The sequence below is a fragment of the Zootermopsis nevadensis genome, unplaced genomic scaffold (assembly GCF_977971745.1).
Source record: "Zootermopsis nevadensis isolate Lab colony 2312 unplaced genomic scaffold, Znev_1.0 Znev_ptg000024l, whole genome shotgun sequence".
NCBI classification, from domain to species: domain Eukaryota; kingdom Metazoa; phylum Arthropoda; class Insecta; order Blattodea; family Termopsidae; genus Zootermopsis; species Zootermopsis nevadensis.
Genome location: NW_028259156.1, coordinates 6,885,633 through 6,906,122, shown reverse-complemented (window position 1 = coordinate 6,906,122; position 20,490 = coordinate 6,885,633). Strand labels below are relative to the sequence as shown.

The 20,490-nt window shown below is 37.6% G+C and overlaps 1 protein-coding gene across 2 annotated transcripts; it reads right to left on the bottom strand.

Moving 5' to 3' along the window:
- Positions 1-11,919: 11,919 nt before the first annotated feature.
- On the bottom strand, positions 11,920-20,301 carry LOC147872765 (uncharacterized). 2 transcript variants are annotated; one of them, XM_087355065.1, is made up of 9 exons: positions 19,991-20,122; positions 19,164-19,225; positions 17,659-17,715; positions 16,742-16,798; positions 15,994-16,237; positions 15,108-15,205; positions 14,500-14,699; positions 13,729-13,891; positions 11,920-12,053 (listed from the first exon to the last, which is right to left on the bottom strand). In XM_087355065.1, exons 1-8 carry the CDS (start codon positions 20,026-20,028, stop codon positions 13,823-13,825), a joined length of 825 nt encoding a protein of 274 aa, XP_087211191.1. In that variant the 5' UTR covers positions 20,029-20,122; the 3' UTR covers positions 11,920-12,053; positions 13,729-13,822. The 2 variants fall into 2 exon arrangements, with proteins under 2 accessions (XP_087211191.1, XP_087211192.1); XM_087355066.1 differs by lacking the exon at positions 19,991-20,122 and adding an exon at positions 20,263-20,301 and having other exon boundaries at positions 11,924-12,053.
- Positions 20,302-20,490: the final 189 nt, after the last annotated feature.

The following is a 20,490-nucleotide window of genomic DNA, read 5'->3' as shown; positions in this document are numbered from 1 at the left end:
TACTATGACTTCCTCTGATAATTGCCCTCCTACTCTAACTCTCTGCGTTCGGCCCAAAAGGGATTCCCTTACCCATACGACTATCCTCGAGTCCACGCCCGAGAACGCAATTTTCGTAAGCAGCCGATCGTGAGGAACTAAATCGAAGGCCTTCGAAAAATCGATTATAATCGCGTCTAACCTTCCTCCGTTATCCAGTGTGTCTGCAATGTCCTGACAAACCGTGATTACTTGACTTTCACATGAATATCCCGGCCTGAACCCATGTTGACCGTCGAATAACCAATCCTTTTCCTCCCAGATTTTCCTCTGGTACGATGCTATAACATGTTCCATTTGTTTGCAGACCACCGATGTTAAACTGACCGGTCTGAGATTTGTGACCACTGATCGATCACCTCCTTTGTAAATAGGAACCACTATGGCTTTTTTCAAGTCCCTTGGTATAGTGGCATTAATTGTTACGTCCAATAATCGCGCCAGGTATGGAATCATGACTTCCACACCCAGTTTTAGAATTTCCCCAGAAACGCAGTCTGGCCCTACTGATTTGCTTTTTCTCATCCCTGCTAGCCTTTTCCTAATGATTTTAGTACTAATGGTGAAGGGTTCGCCTGAGTTAGCGCATTGTATCTGCGGGAAATTCAAGAATTCTGTCCGTACCGCAAGGAAAACACTACACTTCACCATTACAAAGATCAATCGGTTAATGCCGTTTAAGAAAATGATCGCTGTTTATCCTGAGAATCATACGAAACCCACAAATACACAATGAATGGTTATTAATTGTGAAAGCGGTTGGAACACATACCACAGGACTGTCAAGGGTTCTAACTGTTTCATCAAGATTTTCGGCTACTAAACATGCCTTCTCGTTTTAAACATTCGAATTTCTAATTGTTTACTGGAATATTAAATTGCAATCCCCCCGCTGTCCACCATTTGAGCCTTTACGTTTCCACAACTGTTGTGAAACCACCGTCCACACGTGTCGCATTGAGTTCCAGATTTTAGGTTTCTGTCGCACACACTACACAAAACTTGCAAAATGTTCTCAGCCTCCACACCGCTGATTATCAACAGCACAGCTAAAGCCACTGCACACAGAATCGTATTCCCTGAGTAACTTCCACCATGTCCAAATCTGTCTTGTCCTTGTACAGAACTCCACGAAGTCCTCCCTGCCCAGGTACCCACGCCGGCTTGGTAGTCCTCCAGGTAGCAACTCATTATTAACAGCTCTTTCCCAAACACATCTGCTCACAACAACAACCCAACTGCAAAGTCTTCCTATTATCAGAAGTATCATTGCATACCCAGATTAAAGTAACTATTGCCCCATCATGATTAAGACTTTTTCTGCTGTCAGAATGCAAATGAATACAACTCGTTCACATTTGTTTTGTACTGGAATAGTATCCAGGATAGGAATATTAATTGTGCATTTGAGGCAAAGGGCAGTCACACTCTTGTGTAATACAATGATGAGCATCTCTTGATGAATGACATGAACTTTCTCGGCGCGTAAATGCAATAAAACCTCGCATCAAACAAGCGAAACGGTGGCAGTGACGTCTTTTTGATTTAACAATTTTATTCAGTTTATTACTTCCAAAATATTTTATATCTGTTTCATTGGTATGGGGAATGTTATTTAATTTTTGGATGTGTTAAGCAACTGTCATTTTTGTTATTTTCAGTTGCATATTTTACTGATAGTTCAAAATAATCTTACTAATCGTCAGGTTACTTGAGTGTAAGTTGCAATGGCTTTATTATAAATAGCTCACCTTCGGAATGCTGTGCTTGAAAATGTCACAATCAGATCTAAGTGACTGGCAGATGTGCATTCAGATGCAGAAAACCTTTTTTGTGTTTTGTCAAAGATATTCCTACATAGTGGCAGAAATATTTATTGTTCATCCCATGTACATTAGATTTGCTGCTAGTCTAATCACTATTTGTTACCAAAGGATAATATACTAACCTTGTCCAGGAAACTTCAGATGATACATGCTAGGAATTTGTGAAGTACATAAGTGTGTTTTGTTTCCAACAAGTGTCTTGGTTGAGTTTGAGGGCTTGAATCATATCACTCACCCCCATGTAGTGCCAATAGTAAGAATGTAAGGATCTGTAGTTCCATTTAGTCATATCTGATTAGTTAAAGCACATGGATATGTCCTCACACCTTAGTCATCAATAAAGTACACGAATAACTCCACCGTCTTTACCTTTTTCATAAAGTGAGCCACGGGTGGGACTTCAAAGATACAGGTAGATTCTCACAGTTACGAAAAATCATGGAAATGACAATTGCATGTAAGGAAAGTATTAAGTATTACTGTGTAGGCAGTGGCGGCCCATCCATAAGAGTTGCAGCACCTCCTATATTTTTTTTAAAATATAAAAAAAATATTTTTTGTGTTTATATAATTTGTAACACTTTGTTTCCTCTATATCATTATTTTAATATTGCCCCTTACGTTGCCAAGATCCACTAATCGGCTGAACTGACAGTAAGTCCGCGGGCGAGGAGTGCGAAGCAGAACGGGGCTATCATCCGGCTGCAAGGATTTCAGCGCATTGGGCGGTGGAGTGAGGGGCAGTTCACTGGTACAGCGCGTATCGGGGCTGCAGTCCACGCATCCGGCTTGCCCGTTACCATGTGTTTTAGCCTGGCTGTAATTCTGTGTGCTGACTATTTTTTGTTCTATTAATGACAATGAGCAAAGGATGTGTATCATATTTACAGTAAATTACTTTTTCTAAATTGTCTTTGAGTGAAATAAAGTGATGTAAAAAATCATGGCCGCCCTCTTCGGGACTTAGAAATAGCTAAAACATCATCGATGTAAATTTACTTTTCATTTATTTATATTGTCATGTATTGAAAACCAATTTTGAGTTTCCCCTTGCGCAGAACTGCCACTCCTCAGACTCACGAGCCGCCATTGGGTAGGCGAGCCAGGAAACTAACTTTATTTCGCATGGAAACAAAGCACCGGGTGATCCATAAGAACTGCCTACTATTCACGTGCATCTAATACAGGTATACTCTGTACAAAAATAAGTAGAAACACTGCAATATGGCTGACACTTATGAAAAGGCCACGCTTCGCCACTGCATGCACGTACAAAGGGAATTTAAGCCTGTTGGTGGAATACATTCAAACTGAAACAAGGAAATGCAATGTAAATCTTTGTAAAAATGTTTGTTTTTATTTGCTCTCTGCTTAAATTCTAGTTACATACAGAATTTTTTATAATATTGGGCTAAAGAAAGAAATCAGTAATGAGAGTCATTGTTTAATTATTAGTGGAATGTCTGAGTTTAGGTGATAGATAGTAAATCTATTATGTATTGATCATCTAGGATTTGAGGTTTTCACGGCGGTGAGTCTGAAGATTGCTGTCTTCTGGGCTATTGCGCCGTGTAGTCTGGTAAGTTTCCACCGACGTTTCAGAGGTCCATGCTGCCTCCATCATCACGGCTATGTATGTACACCGCTAGACCTGGCCAAAGCTCTCCTATTGGTCCCCACGCACTCCATATTTGCTCTCATTGGCTAGGATCAAGCTACTCCGGTTACTGTCCGGTCCCTATAAACCTGGACCGTTCCGCTCGATTGGCACATTCATCGCCCTGATGACGGAGGCAGCAAGGACCTCTGAAACGTTGGTGGAAATCTACCAGACTGCACGGCGCAACAACCCAGAGAGACAGCAATCTTCTGTATTAATCATCTTTGCTAGAGCTTATAAAATGTTGAAACGTAGAAGTTAGGCCGTTTGCAAGAGATCAGAGCAATTTATAGAAATTTTCAAAAGGAATTTAGTTTCATCTTTCACCTGAAGCGGATCTGGCGATAACCGTCCACGCCTACAGCGGATGTCCAGAGGTATGCTAGACAGTTATCAGAAAATCTTATTGGTGCCAGTCTTAACGGTGAGTGAAGTTCTATGTCAATATTCAGGTCCATGTTAGAGGATTCTGGAACATTAACTACGCCGTCAGGCGTATCAGTTTCGTTACGTGAAGTAAAGAAATCCAGATTAAAAAAATCGAAAAGCTGGACGGTTGGAGATCTTTCCATGTCGAAATTGAAGTCGCCTTTAGACCGTCTCATGGTTCCATAAAAAAATAAATAGCCATAATTCTGGTGAAACGGGTTGTAAAGAGAAGGTACAATGTATTTTAATGTTAACAAATCACGTCCTTTGTGAATTAGCAGTTATTTTTCGTGGTAAATCTTCTCGAGGAAGAAATGGTTCCTGCCATCGATTAGTTGGCGCATGCGCAGGTAAATCGATCTCGGCCCTTCGCTCCACTGATTAGGTTGAGCATGAGATGAAGGCAGGCAATTGAACCACGCGTAAGGCGTCCTGTAAAAACCATTGTGCCGTGTACAGTGCAAGGAATTGAACTGGATGCAAGTTTAAAGCGACCTTGGGCCACGTCACACGAAGGGGTCATGTGCTCTTTTATCTTCGCCTCCGACACCCCTACTCAGATTTCTGGATTCCAACGAGATTTCTTTGTCTGTTTGTTTGTAACTGCAACAGAGCTCGGAGATATTTTGCGACAATCAGGCTCAGGCCATGCGTGAGTCAGAGGTCCGTGGTCCAACTTGCGTTTAAAGAATTTTCAAATGACAAATGTTATGATTGTATGTAACCTCTCTCTGCCATCGGAATCTGCACCCCTGAGGCCAGTGGGTTATCGTGTAACACTCACCGTACCCTATTCAAGATTACAGAACCTTATAACCTGATGAAGCTTTGCAAAATACCCGAAGAACGTCCGGCGGACCTCACACATAAAAGTGCATGAACAACGATTTTCACTGCAACATATTCTTAATATGCCAAATGTAACAAAGTCCTTTCAGAGAATAAGATTTTCAAAATGAGGTACCCGTTAAAGACTTTCGAAATTATCGTCCAGTTGGGGCTCTTAAATTGGGGGGGGGGGGGCTGGACAGCGGCCCATCTTACCCAAGAGTTACCTCAAACGGTTTTCGCCAGGGACACAAACATCGCTTTTCTTTTTTTCGGAACATCACGTACGACAGACAGACAGACATAAAAGATCCCGCTGCCAATAACTTGTCCTTTTTTCTCGTTGAAGCGCTATGCTTTGTGCCTGTCAGCAATCGGCTGGGATTCTTCGAACAAAGAAACAAAAGTCCCACAACAGTGGACAGTCGTTCATGGAGGTGGCGCTTTTACCGACACTCACGTGACAGTCAGCGAGGAAAATCTCGTCTTCGCGTTGAGATTTGATATTTATTCTCGCTCAGTATCGAGCAAGGAGATTCAGAAGAAACAGCAAGAATTTCTCGATCCAGGGAAGTGAACAGACGATGGCGTACGGCTGGGATAAACGTAGGTTTTAGTAACGTGCGTTTACGTAATTTGTGATCAAGCCTCCTTGCTAAGTTTCCGGATTACTTCTTATTAAATAAGTCGCTGTGACTGACGGCTTCAGTTTCAAGTTGAACAATAATTTATAGCAGGGCTAGAAAGACGCATTTTTACTGTAAAGCACTCAAGACTTCCTGTTTGTGCTTTCCTTCCGCTTTGAACACGGAAGATGGTATCAAGCATCCAAAAACATCGTAAGTATAATTCAGACCTGTTTAGGAGCTCCAGTTTTGTAGCGGAGCATTTTACAAGCGACTCCGAGTGAGTGGGTTCAGTATTCTGACTTCGCCATTGGACCTAACACTGAAATGAGGCCTTCTCAAAAATGTCCTGCAAAATAATTATTATTATTAGTGTTCTGTCTGACGACAGGTCCATATACTATGAACAGGGTCCTTCCATCCTCTTCAGGCTGTCGGGGACCCGTTCATACGGTTCCATGACAAAACCGCACACGAAAATTACGCTTCTGATTACTTATAGTATTGTGAATATGGCCATTTGTCTGGTCACCGCTAAATTAATAGCTTTATAGCACAGAAAAGCATTCCCCAAATTAATTTCCTCTTGTAGAAAGTGTTTTTTCATACGTTCAGCAGTTGATTAATGTTCGAACGTAATTTATTTACAGCCTGCAACGTGTAACGTATTCTTTTCAAAAGAACCAGTTACTGAGATACAAGTTCTAAGGTCAAGAATTGTTTCTTTCACGAATAAAGCTGTTCCTTAAAACTTTCCTAGCGAAAATATATAGAAGTTTAGATTTCAGAGAAAACAAAATGTTACGTCCGCCTTTACCTACGTCACACGTCCAATTTGATCAGACGCTTCCCCGGTTTCCAAGTCGATTTAATTAGACCGATAAGTCGAAGGCAATGACGCAACTTCCGTTCACTCCAGTTTCGTATTTTCATTTCACGTGCCAGCCTCGAGAATCTGTAAAGGATGGCCCTAAATTGCTTTCAAGTTCTGTACATGCGATAATTATATGAATTAGAAGATAGGAACACGCGAGACGTGAGATTTTGACAGCGATGAAAATATCATCTATTGGCTTACGATGTGTAATCTTGCAGGTGGTTACCGACGTTTCGGAAGGATGTGTCGCGTCCGTCTTAAGTGGCTTGAACTCGAGTCTTAGATTTGCGTGAAGAGAACTTTTACTTCACGTGGTAAGTTGGGTTCGAAGTTTTTGTATCTCGTTGTTTCGTTTTCAATAACAAGTCGTAGGGGCCCTCACCCGTTCCAATCCGGAATTGACCCGAAAGAATGAGCCCTAAGACCTTTTAAAACGTGGCTTGGGTTTAATGGGATCAGAACCACCAAAGTCCGACGTTTCGTCTCTTCTCTGGGGCCTATTGAAAACGTCCATTTGCAAATATTCTCATTTTGTTTGGATTATATTGGAGTTTCAAAGCTGGGAAATACAAATATCAAGAGCACGATCAACTCCCTTTGTGCCTTTTGTCGGGGAGCTTCGGACGTCGTAATTTTCCTGTGCAGTTTTGCATTCTGACACCCTCCTCAACGAAATTTAATGATCGTGCGCCAAGCGATATATCGACCAAGCTCGGAAAGTGTTTTCCGTGACGCGTTTTTGCAGCGTGCATTTGGATGTATTAGAGCCGCCTTATCTGAATACTTCCCACTTTGGCCACCAGATCGCAGCAAATCAGCGTCTGCCTCACTGCTTTCCTCAAACGCCATCTTGTTCTCACCGTTCGTAGGAAATTCAAAAGTACGATTTTGGAATCTTGCAGATTAGTCAACCTCCACATCAAATTTCAAACAAGTCCGTCCACTGGTTCTTGAGTTGAATCGACTGGACGGACAGACAGAGACCACCAGCCCATAACGCGTTCTTGAAATGCACTTCATTGAAAGATAACAGATAATTTTCGTTTACTTTGATAAGCCGTTTTAGCAACATTGAAGGGTTTAGTTTGATTAGTGCGTCTGAGTTAAACACTTTCTTCCATTCTGTAAGTCGTTTTATATAACGTACTGGCTTGCATATAAAATCGATGATAACTATCGACAGAAAGTGGAAATGTAACTGGCACACAAGGCCTATGCAAACATCGTCGAAGTTTGTTCTCAAGGCGCATGCGTGATCAAGGTTTCGACAGAAGAACGAACACGGAAATTTATTGCTAGAGTTACGCTCCTCTTGAAAGGGAATTCGAAGTTAAACGTCATCACCCAAAGGGAGAAAGTAAGTGAAGGCCAGAGACAAATGGAGAAAAATTCACAACAAAGAACTTATGGATTTTACTGTTAAAATTGTTATATTAGGACGATTAATTCAATGTTACTGAAATGGTTAGGTTATGTAGCATGCGTGAGCAAGGCGAGATATTTGTACAGCATTTTGGTGTGAAGCCTGAAGGGGCGAGGTAACTCGGACACGTAGGCATAGATATGAATATAATATTAAAATGGATCTTACAGGAGTAAGGTCTGGACTGGATTTATCTGGCTGAAGACAGGGACCAATGACGGTCTCTTTTGAAGACTGTGATGCAATCTCGGTCTTTGCGTTTAAGACTAGCTGAGCGACCATTAGCGTCTCAGGATATAGTTTACATGATCATAGCGTCGTAGATTTATCTCTTGTCCTGTACTTCTGTCAAGCATTAAGACTGTTCCTTCGTATTGTCTGACGTCCTTTGGCGTCTGCCCCCTCCCCCCACCCCCCGGGGGCTTGTGCCGCCAGAAGATCCTTGGGTGTCGCGTTCTCAGGCGTTCTTTGCTAGTGTACGAACCACTGCTTTGCTGAGGCTTTTAACGTCGTATTTATATTCGTAATTCTCGTTTCTCTCCTTGCGTCTTTAAATACTTAATTCAAAAGATGTAATTATGTCAATTAACTTTGTCATATTTAAACATTAATAATCTTTTCCCTTGAATCATGATATCAGCTTCTGATTTAAGTGAGTGAGAACTCGTGCAATGAAAACGGGTAGAACAAGAAGCGGAAGGAATTTTTGAGTAGGCCTTGGCTTCCACAATAAGAGATTTAGTACCTAATGGAGGAGGTAAGCCATGGTCTTTTCTTGACATAAATAAGGCTGTTTCGTTTTACTCCCCTGTATTTTCTACCGTGGCCGATCTCCACGGAGCAGAGTCCTTGAGAATCTAACATATTCCAGTCCAGAGCTCAAGCAATCAAGAACACCCGGTTCGAACCCCAACTCGGCATTAGTCCGATGTTACCCCATTTCGAATTTCTTCGTCCAAGTGGCTGTTGATGGACTCCAGGGGGATGGCAGAGAAAGGGTCGAAGTCCTACAGGGGCAATAATGTAGCAGTTTGCAGCTTCGAGGGCAGTCAGGCTACGTGACTTTTTTCTTGTCTGTCTGCACTAAAAGTGTCAGGATACTCGACTCACGTCTTCAGTGATTGGCTGGCGGTGTTATACTCGCAATGAGAACCAGTCGCCTGGTACGGCCAGACGCAGATTGCGGTATAATATTAAAATGGAGCGTAAATAAATATAAAGTCTTCCGTGGAATCATCTGGCGCAGAATAGCGAACAAGATAGCGAGTCTTCGGTTCGGTAATAGGCGGGAAATTGTTTTGACAAGAACGGAGAAACTGTCGACATAATTACCCGCTGCAATACCGACTGAGAATTCGTGGCCATTTCATTTTGTAAAAATGGCTGACTATGTGTTGCATGCAATCAGGCTGCGACTGTTGGTAGTTGCAGTGAGGGATTTTCACTCGCGAAATTTACCCGTACGATGCACATGCTTTCTCTAAATCCTCCTAAGGGAAATTTTTCTTGTGTATGTTTTAAATTGCGCCTAATTAATTTAGAGAAAATTATTTTGAAGAATATCATTTAAATTTGTGGCACTTATATTCTCCTTATCCCTGTGAAATATTCTAATTTTCCATCTGCCACCTAGTCAAAATATTTATTAGCGCTAGTTTCGCCACGTTCTTATTATCGATTAAGCGACTAACATGTAAATTCTGGGTGTCATTCATACATCATTTCATCAAAATCCGTCTGGGGGTCCTAGAGGGTAAAGATGCTGACACGCAGAAGGACAGGCGTGTGTAAAGTAGGAATTTCAATTAACTTGTTCATATTAAACCATCGAGAACATTCGGCAGAATCACAGTTACCAGACGCCATTAAAATGGTCCGGTGGAGGAAGCTTAGTCATGTGTAGGCACAAGAACTATTTGTGACTTCGTTTTGTACGCGCTTTATCTAATTCTTATAATTTCGGGAAAGCGTAATCACTGGAAGGTCCATTAAAGAAGCCAGACTTTACCCAGTCCCCGTGACAAAGGGGCCATTTACGTCACCACGAAACTTCCGAATTGTAACTGCGCAGGAATATGATGCCCCGAAGATGGAGACCGTGTATCATTCATGTCGACGTCCTTCGCCTTCTCCTCTCTTATCCCTAATAAAACGCGGCTTCTGATACGTGAACGAGCAGCGGGAAATGCGTGTGAAGTTGAGGTCTTTAAACCTGAAGAGAGGGAGACACCAAGGAATATTAAAAGAGGGTAATGTAACTTCGTATGTAGAAGGAGCAGGAAACGTTCTGTTCACATTCATACAGCAAATAGAGGAAGCTTTTTTAAGAAGGGCAGCGGGAAATAAATTTCGACACGTTGGTATTAATGTAGGATAATGCTAACGCGTGTCTGAGGTCTAACCTTTAAAGATGTGGACCGGACTCAGCTGGCGAGGGACTAAGTGACTTGGGAATTTAGAATTCTGCATAACGAACAGTGAGGGTAGTGAAATATATCAGGCTCCGATGGGCTGGGTATGTAGCACGCAAGGCGTACATGCAGAATTGCTTGTATCATCAAAACCTCTAATCCTACATAGAACGAAGGAATGTGTTGTTAAATAGTGGGCAAAATTAAGCACGTCCTACATCAGCAAAAGGTTTTGGAACTCGTACAAGAACATAAATTCAGAGGCCGAATGTTCAGTCATGTAGTGAGGGTAGCAGCGATGGTTCGTTACCTTGAAAGTGTCTAAATTAAAATGCCCCCTTCACCAGAATATTATTGCTAATGGCAGAATTTTGCATAAGAAACATCTCGATCCTGCTCGTAAGTTTCTTTAACGCCGCGCCGTAAATCTACGTCATGGGACCGCCGGCTTTACTACCCCGCCAGAGGAAGTTGTGCTATGGATTTCTATCGACCTCGGCCGGGTTTGAACCCGCGTACCTTGGGTCCAGTGGTGAGCAAATTATCCTCTATTCCACGGATGGCGACACGTTCAAATATTACTTTGCTAAAATAACAAAACGAAAGTTTATAAACATGTTTTTTATTTAATATTCTTAAATATATAATTCATATTTAAATGGAAACAATTCAACTACTTAACAAAAGACTACACAACTAAATTAAAAACAATTTAATTAAAAGCAATTTAATGAAAAACGCTATTTATGTAATACAATTTAACTTTATCACTAAGACAATTAAACTATTTAACTAAAATATAAACAATGAAACTAAAAACAATTTAATTAAAAACACTGTTTAACTAATACAATTTAACTTTATCACTAAAAAATTAAACTAATTAACAAAAAAAAATCAGTTAAACTCAAAACAATTTAATTAAAATCACTATTTAACTAATACAATTTAACTTTTTCACTAAAACAATTAAACAATTTAACTAAAATATAAACAATGAAACTAAAAACAATTAATTAAAAACAATTTAATTAAAACACTATTTAACTAATACAATTTAACTTTATCACTAAGACAATTAAACTATTTAACTAAAATATAAACAATGAAACTAAAACAATTTAATTAAAAGAAATCTAATTAAAAACACTATTTATGTAATACAATTTAACTTTTTCACTAAAAAATTAAACTAATTAACTAAAATATAACCAGTTAAACTCAAAACAATTTAATTAAAACACTATTTAACTAATACAATTTAACTTTATCACTAAGACAATTAAACTATTTAACTAAAATATAAACAATGAAACTAAAACAATTTAATTAAAAGAAATCTAATTAAAAACACTATTTATGTAATACAATTTAACTTTTTCACTAAAAAATTAAACTAATTAACTAAAATATAACCAGTTAAACTCAAAACAATTTAATTAAAATCACTATTTAACTAATACACTTTAACTTTTTCACTAAAACAATTAAACTATTTAACTAAAATATAAACAATTGAACTAAATAGAATTTAATTAAAAGCAATTTAATTAAAATACAATATTTAACTAAAACAATTTAACGTCTTCATTAAACAATTTAACTATTTAACATTTCATCTAAAAATGCTCAAACTATACTAAAACACCAAGTCGTCCATTTCTGGATTCTGCAAAGGAAATAAACATTTGTATCAGAACAGGAACTACAATTACGTTTTGTTATTTTTATTCTTAAATATACAATATGTGAACTTTAACTGTTTAAATAAAACTTTAACTGTTTAAATAAAACAAAGTACCTACTTAACTAAAGGAATTTATCTATTTAACTAAACCTATTTAATCTTTTAAATACAAACTACATAACTAAAGGGGCAGATTCATTATCTCTTCAATGAAGGAAGCAAACTCCACGTCGCCTATTTCTGGTATCTGGAAAGGAAATAAACATTTGTATAAGAACAGGAACTGGAATTATTAGCAACAAGTATGGAGACACTTGCAGCAAAATTTATGAACATATTTTTTTTATTCTTAAATATATAATGTGTGAGCTAAAAACAATTTAACAAATAAAGTATTTAACTTATTTTCTAAAAATAATTTAAATATTTAAGTGAAAACAATTTAACTCTTTAAGTACTATCTATGTAAATTACAGGCTTCAACCTGATTCAGCATTTTTTGGGGTGACTTCTGTTTGACCCACTGTTCCATCTACCTGTCATAACGTTACCTGGTGTCGTAACTTTTATGTCGTGTGATTTTCATCTGCACGGAATTTATGAGTCGGAGGGAGGGCTGGAAATACGTCAAATGCAAGAATATAAAAATTACAAAGAGAACTTCATGCTCATAGTATGCCTTCGTGGCACTATCCAGGCACTACATTTAAATGAGAGGCAAGTCAGTAATTGCGTGGTGGGCGTTTCCTGTGGTGATAATTAACTGTGAGCATGTAATTAGTTCTGTGTGATAATTGGGCAAGTACTGCCTTATACCTCACACCGTGCCAGATTCTTCTATTCTGTGATACGTATTTCTAGATGTGGATACAGAAACTTTAAACGAGTTTAATTTGGATAATTTATATTTGAAATAAAACACGTTCGTGAATCAGCTCAAAACTCTGTGCAGTGCCTTAATATTTTCTTCTGAGTTTTACTTTTCTAGATGTTCAGGGTTAGTTATCTTACATTCCAGATAATTCCGTTGGATAAATGTTCCTTGCGTCCTTTGAGATTGCTACCAAACGATTCAAAATCCAGAGTTCTTCAATTTGTATTTCATCTTTTCAACCGGGACTTTGAAAGTGAAAGTACGTATTGAAATGAAGCTCACGAGGAGCATTTCAAAGCCAGTTCTATAAACAATTTTGTGTTATTAATTATACAACTACAAATGTTAATGTTTTGAAATTGGTCCCTAAAAATATTACTTTAAAAGTATTTAATTAATTCAGTTTCTCTGAAAATGTTTAACTGTTACATTACTAGGGCTTTGATTATCACTTATTTTAAATGGGAAGGTGATGATTTATGATGGACTTCTTCATAACTGAGACAGCAAACTGTTCCTTTTAGAATTGTGAAATGTCCTTACCTCCAGTCCCCGCCTTATCTCGACGGCACTTATTTTTGTCAAATTTTCCTGCAAAAATTGTCTTAAACATTTTAGCTTCTAGAACTTAAGTCACTCCTGACTCTGAATTTTTACTTTATCATCTCAGTGCTTATGAATCCAGGACAAACTCTACAGCAACTCGCCTCTTGTACGTGACGTCCCTAAGGGGAGTTTGCGTGCAGTTAACTTAAAGGGGCCAAAGGACGAAGGCATTCGATGACTGTCACTGGCTTACGAGATCGTTAATGTCGTTAAATGGCAAATCTGATATTCAACACAAATATGTCCCACTGTCTCATTTAAAATGGCTTCTTTGAACAAACATTTGCAGGCGAAACCTTTTCACATTTTTATGTATTATGCAAACAGGATGAAGATTTTTCTTAATAATGAAGAAATGAACTCGAAAATGATCATTGATTCAAGCGTGGGGATCTGTTGGGCCCACGTAATAGCTGAAATCCAAAGAAGAGTTGACACTAACCTCATTGTTAGTAGACAGCTAGCAGTCGGGTTGTTCAGTGGTGCCGAAAAATCCTTCATTAGAGAAACAGTCAATTTCTGCCCCTCCGGCCACTTCACAAAGGAAGCTCAGAGTCCGTAAGTCCTGCTGTGGCCGACTGCGTGTCGCTGATCTTGTTTTGTCCCTGAAATTCAGAAAATGGTGGATTAGTGGGCTGCAACCCATGAAACAAAACTCCTGTAACTTAAAGTATTGATACAACTTGCGATATAATATTAAAATGGAAATTAACTGGTGGATATTTTGCAGATGCACTCTTCCCAATTCGAATTTGATAAAAATGTGACAGAGGATTTTGATGTAAACCCAACAGAAATGGTTAACAGGAATGAAAGTTTAATTATAGGAGATTTCTGTGCTCAAGTAGGAAATGACGTAATTCTCGTAGGTCAAGAAAAATGGCGACGTGTGCATAATTAACGCCCTTATAAATATAAACTATTTGTAACATATCTTTGCTTTCAAAAGCCAGATTCTTTTTAAAGAAACACAATTATTGTTTAAAACTTAGAATAGAGTTTTAGTGATTTAAATAGTGAAATCTGCTAAATAAGTTCAACTGCAATGCGTTCTTACAAACAAGGGAAGATAAACTTCCCAACCAACCCCGATAATCGAGAGTTTACTCTAGTCATTTTTCACCACTGACATTCCACACTCGTTTGTTTTCCACGTGCAAGCAACAGATGGCAGGCGAGTGACTTCGTCCAAAGTGTAATGACGACGACTTACCTCTGACGAAGCGACACCTCGTGTGCCTGTGGTTCCTCCTCTTCGATGGTCTTCGGCAGGCAGAGGACGGGCGCTGTTGGTCTGCGCCGTCTTGAGGCGTCGCTTCGCCGACTGGCGTCTTGTTCGCCGCAATTTCTTCTTGCGGGCCTGCTCCCGAAGAAGCTTCTGCGTGCGGGCCTCCTGAGGGATGTAGACGTAATCTGAAAACAGAAAGAATGACTTTCAGGTCACAGCTTTCCGTAAACGGTTGCTTCTTATCGCGTCGTTTGACGTGAGAGGAGGAAAATCAGCGACATTCATACATCATGCAACACAGAAAGACAGGAACAGTAAAATGCCTTTTGATCATATCTAATCGCAAAATTAAATGTTTAAGTTCATCCCATTTTAATATTATAACTTCTCAATATCTGGGTTCTGGTGCTGTGACTCGTAAGTAGATGAAAAGGTTTTGGAGAAAATAAAGACTCATCAAAAGTTCTCTTACTTAAAATCGCTAGCAGTCAATCCCAAATAAATCAAAATCGGTGATGTTTCTCAAAATTCTCGGCTATATTTTTTGGAATTTTCTGCTGCTTTTTGCCAGTGAAAGAAAATCAATTACTTACCGGGATATTTATTCCTGTGATCTTCATCCGCCTGGCGGGCTCGTGCATAATACTTTTCCTTGTGCTCCACGTCAATGGCCCTCCACATGCAGCCAAGTCTGCAAATAGAAAAAGGGAACTTGTAAGAACACAGGCAGGTTGTAGGATGAACGTCCAGGGGTTGCAGCTGGGTAAAGGCAAACGCAGTGGCGTATGAGAGCGAACAAAATGTTTCACCTGTTCTCGACGATCAGAACATTTTTAGCAAAGGGAAATAAGATATCCAATTTTGAAATAACCCCATGCATTCTCTGCCCACTTAAGATTTTTTGCATTCTTACATTGAAAGAATTGTTCCGGGAGGTCTCATAAATTCTACTTCTCTGCTAGACTTCTGTCCTGTATATCATGTGTTCTGTTTATAATTAAGTAAATATAGATTTATAATCCAGCAATGAAAATCAAACCAGCCTTTAATATAATGTGCTGAGTTTGTGAGTCGAATTTTACAAGATTCAACCTTTTTTTTTTTAATTACTAGGGCTCATAGTTTAACATCATCACAATTATCAGCATTTGTCTTTTTCTCTCTTTGAGTAGAACAAATTTCTAAGTTAGCGTTCAGAACACGAGAAAATTCTCACACATAATTTTACACGATCTCACCGGTGCCATGTTTATAATCGATGATCATACGTAATTTGCTGCTATTCTTATAATTTCGCTTGAAACCAAATTAAATATTCTTAGCTCTAGCAAAAACTAAACCCACACCACACTGGAAACTTCAAATAATAGGTCTTCTGAATTTGAATGGCTTTGAAGACAATTTGTTGTTCACAAATGCTCTGCACATTAAATTGTTAACAAGTAATAGTTCTAAAGTACACCTTGTATTGCAACTTACCTCACGCTTATCTCATTGTTACTTTCATGTGGGTACTGCAGAGACATTCTTTTCCGCCATTCACTGGAGTAAAGGATGAAAGCATTTGGTGGTCTACGGACTCTCTGATTCCTCACAACAGCAAGAGGACACTTTGGTGTTTCTTTTCCATGTTCTAAATTTCTCTTCTGTTGGTGATGTTTCTTCGGCTCAACTTGTATTCTGTGCTGTTGGTAATCCTGGTGCATGTTGTCCTCTTTATTTTCTGAAAGAATAGTGGAATCCATAAATAACACAGTTTTAAAACTATAAGATTCAGAATATGATCAGCAGTATAAAAAACATGGCTGTTTCCAAACTTTTTTCTTCTCTGAAGAATTACAAACATCTTATGCAACTATAATGTATATTTTACAGGATCAAAGTGTTTCTCAGGCAGTAAATTGAACACAAATTGCCAAGTAGACATTCACTGATGCAAGAATATTATTAGCAGAAACTGAGGAGATAAATGGAGTACAAAGTTTGACTCATGCTGTCATTTTATGACTTGAAAACCAATGGACTGATTTTAATCAACTTTTGTACTGAAGGCACAAATTTGTTGAAGAATCCAAAATGTGTTAAAGATGAGCCCGAAATTATAAAATATTTTGAATAATTGCTATTTATATGACAGCAAAGTTAAAATCTGAAAATGATACCAGAGGAATCACGCCAAAGTCATTACTCACTTCAAGTTACTTTTTTGGGAAAAGAGAGATCTTACCTTTGTCATCTAAGATGCAATTCACAAACGCATCTAATTCCTCTTTTAGTGTTGTCTCTGCAACACAAAAACAGAACAGAGTCAAGTATTATATTCAGCCCACATTATTTTGTTGTATCTAAAAGAATTACAGAGTTTTGTGAAATCTCAAGGCAACACCATAACAACTTGGCATCAAATAAAGTGAGAATTATTAAATATGTATCACAAGTTGCAGGTAAATACACTACATATAATGAAACTAATGAAAATGGTAATCCATTAATTAAGTTTTTCAGAATAAATAACTTAAAGGTAGAGTAATAAAGGATCTCAACAAGATTTTTATATTTCAGTATTTTTCTGAATTATCTGATAAGTTGAATATTTCCGTCTTCTGGGTTGTTGCGCTGTGTAGTCTGGTCGATGTTAACCAACGTTTCAGAGTTCATACTGCCTCCGTCATCTGAAACGTTGATTAACATCGACCAGACTACTCAGCGCAACAACCCAGAAGACGGAAATCTTCATACTCACCGCTGTGAGAACCTCAACTCTTACATATCTGATAAGTTATGTCCAAAAGCAACTAACATATTAGTTTTGCTGTATTTGATGCAAGTAATAGCCCCCCAGCAACAGGAATAGCTAATATTTTCCACCCATGCATCATGTTTTAGTTTCTTGGAAGAAATTTGACCTACGAGATAAATGAAATTTTACGTAATAACTTACGAATCAACTTTCTGTCAGAGTCTTGTGTATATAGGATGAGAAAACACTCTTGAGTATTATTGTAGCTGGAAGTATAATAGGCTTACTTTCCCACGGTCTGTTTTATGAAATATCTGCATAGGGGTCTGAAAATGACAGCAGAGGAAACATGCCAAAATCGTTACTCACTTCAAGTTACTTTCTTGGGAGGAGAGAGGTCTTACCTTTTTCATCTAAGATGCAGTTTATATATGCATCCAACTCCTCTGTCCTAGTTGGTTCTGGAAAAACAAACAGAATAAATAGAGTCAAGGATTAAATTCAGCCTACATTCTTTTTTCTGTATCTAAAAAAGACAGTTTAGTGAATTCACTAGGCAAAACTACAACAACTGGGTATCAAATTAACTGAGAATCATTAAATTTTTACTGCAAGTTGCAGGTAAATACACTGTATATAATTAAACTAGTGGAAATGGTTATCCATAAATGGTACTTTTATTATACTTATGCAATATCAACTCATTTTAATTTGAGGTCACATTATGGAGGTAAGAGCCCCAAAACTATTCTGGGAATTGGCTTATGTATATAGGATGAAAACAAGTCTTCTATATAATTGTAGCTCTCTGTAAAATAAGCTTACTTACACATGGTCTGTTTTATGAAATATCTGCATTGGAGTGACTGATTTTGAGGAAATAAATGGTAATAAGCACACAGAATGGTGCAGAATCCAAGACACAATGGTCATCCCAAGTCATAAAGTTGTATCAAGGCGGAAGGTGGTCACTTTGAATATTTAAGTAAATAAATAATTTATTTATGTATGTGCTTGTAAGGACAGACATGAAAATTCATTACTTTAAATAAATTCTAAAAGGAAACATTGATATGCATTTTCATCTCAACATCTTGTGAGTGCAACTGCAATGGACATTTCCACTGATGTCTACGAGATTTACAACATATTTTATGCACATGCCTTGCATAAATGAAACCATTTTAATGCAGCCTCCCTTTGAGTAATTCTGTTGTATTCTTTACAGTATTATTAGGTCTTCTGGGAAAAGAGACCAAATTTGGGAGATGTTTTAATAGTTGTCATTATTGGCTCAATCTAACAATAACACTTTAGGCCTGAAAAATAAAATAATACGTAGGCTATATTAGGAAGAGGCCATACGCAAGTTTACTTTATTGTAAAATTGCCTTCAAGCTTGACCAACCACTGACAATGTAAAACTGTTTTGTGATGACTTTGTTTTTGCAAGGAACTCGGAACACCTGAACGGATTATGATTAAATTTGTTTTTAGGGATATTTCAAACTATTCAGTCCATTCAAATTCTTTTTAAAAAATTGGCAGTATCTTAGAGGAACAAAATTATTTCTTATGCAATATGTTGAACACAAATTGCCAAGTAGACATTCAATGATGCAAAAATGTTATTAGCAGAAGCTGTAGAGATAAATGGAGTACAAGGTTGACTCATGCTGTCATTTTATGACTTGAAAACTAATGGACTGATTTTGATGAACTTTTGTACTGAAGGCACAAATTTGTCAAATAATCCAAGATGTCCTATAGATGAGCCCAAATAATAACACATTTCGAATAATTGCTGTTTAGAAGACAGCAAAGTTAAAATCTGGAAATGACAGCAGAGGAAACACATCAAAATCTTTACTCAATTCAAGTTACTTTTTTGGGAGGATAGAGGTCTTACCTTTGTCGAACAGGATGCCATTGATGAAGATATCAAACTCCCCCATGTTTATACTTGGTATACTATGAACACAGAAACAGAACAATCAAGGATTAAATTCAGCCAACATTATTTTCTGTATCTAAAAAAATGACAGTTTAGTGAATTCACTAGGCAACACCATAACTACTTGGGATCAAATTAAATGAGAATTATTAAATTTGTACCACAAGTTGCAGGTAAATACACTATATATAATGAAACTGGTGAAAATGGTAATCCATTAGTTGAGTTTGCCTAAATGAATAATTTAATTGTAGTGGTAGAGGGGTTTACTGATGTGCACTTTGACCCTTTAGAAGCATCATGACCAAATACTTGTGATGAGGCAAACAGTGGGAAAATGCTTTGAATATAACACAGATGTGCCTGTGTTATTTATTGATCTCAGGCAAGCTTTTCACAGCATATATAGAATTGAATTATTTATTTATTTAGGATCTTATGTTATAGCTGAAAAAATAATAAGGAACTGAAGGTAAATGAAATATTGTTAGAAATCCAAAAAAATTTGTGCTAATGTTGATGATATCTTCTTGGTTGCAAGAAATGTTCCAGCATTAAAAGAATTATTATCTGCACTGGCAACTGAGGGAAGAAAAATGGTCTTGAAATTAATGAAGTTAAATCTGAATACATGAAAATGTCCTCATTACAAGCAAGAACATACCCTCAAAACTTAGAATTTATTTTACAGGCCTACAATGTGCTTTAATTTAATGCTAAAATACTTTTATTAACATTATATTGCATTAATTTTAATCTATATTAATGTTGGATATGAATACCTTATATTTGGTTCTACGTATTTTATGTCGGAATACATTTCACACGTTTTCAGTTAATATTAGATGCCTCTTTAAATTGGAATTATTGTGATAGTAAAATTTTTAAACAGTTGCATCACCTTTAATGTTTCGTACTTGCAAATAACACGAAACCTTCCATTTTTCTGCAATTAGTTTATTATCCATTTATAACTGAATGATTAATGTTACCGTAATAAGGGATATTGTGCTTAAAATTACAAGTATTTTTCAGAAAATGAAAGAGTACTCACAGGTCGTGCTAAAAAGATTTCTCGTACGATGGCCGTTAAATTCTCTTGTGACGTCACACCAATCACAGCGATACCAAAGCATCACGTGAGAGCTATGTCCAATGAATGCGTATTTGCATAAAAAACTATTTAAAATATTCTCGGTAATTAATTTATATAAAATATAATTATAATTGATATTATATGTGAACTTACATTAGAATTTTTGTGATGATAAGATTTAGAACA

Excerpts from the sequence above, each read along its gene's own strand:
- LOC147872765 (XM_087355065.1), bottom strand. The coding sequence starts at position 20,028 with ATGTATTCCGACATAAAATACGTAGAACCAAATATAAG. Across the intron at positions 15,206-15,993 it reads AACAATGAGATAAGCGTGAG|ACTTGGCTGCATGTGGAGGG; the intron begins GTAAGTTGCAAT and ends TTCTATTTGCAG. Across the intron at positions 14,700-15,107 it reads TCACAGGAATAAATATCCCG|ATTACGTCTACATCCCTCAG; the intron begins GTAAGTAATTGA and ends TTCTGTTTTCAG.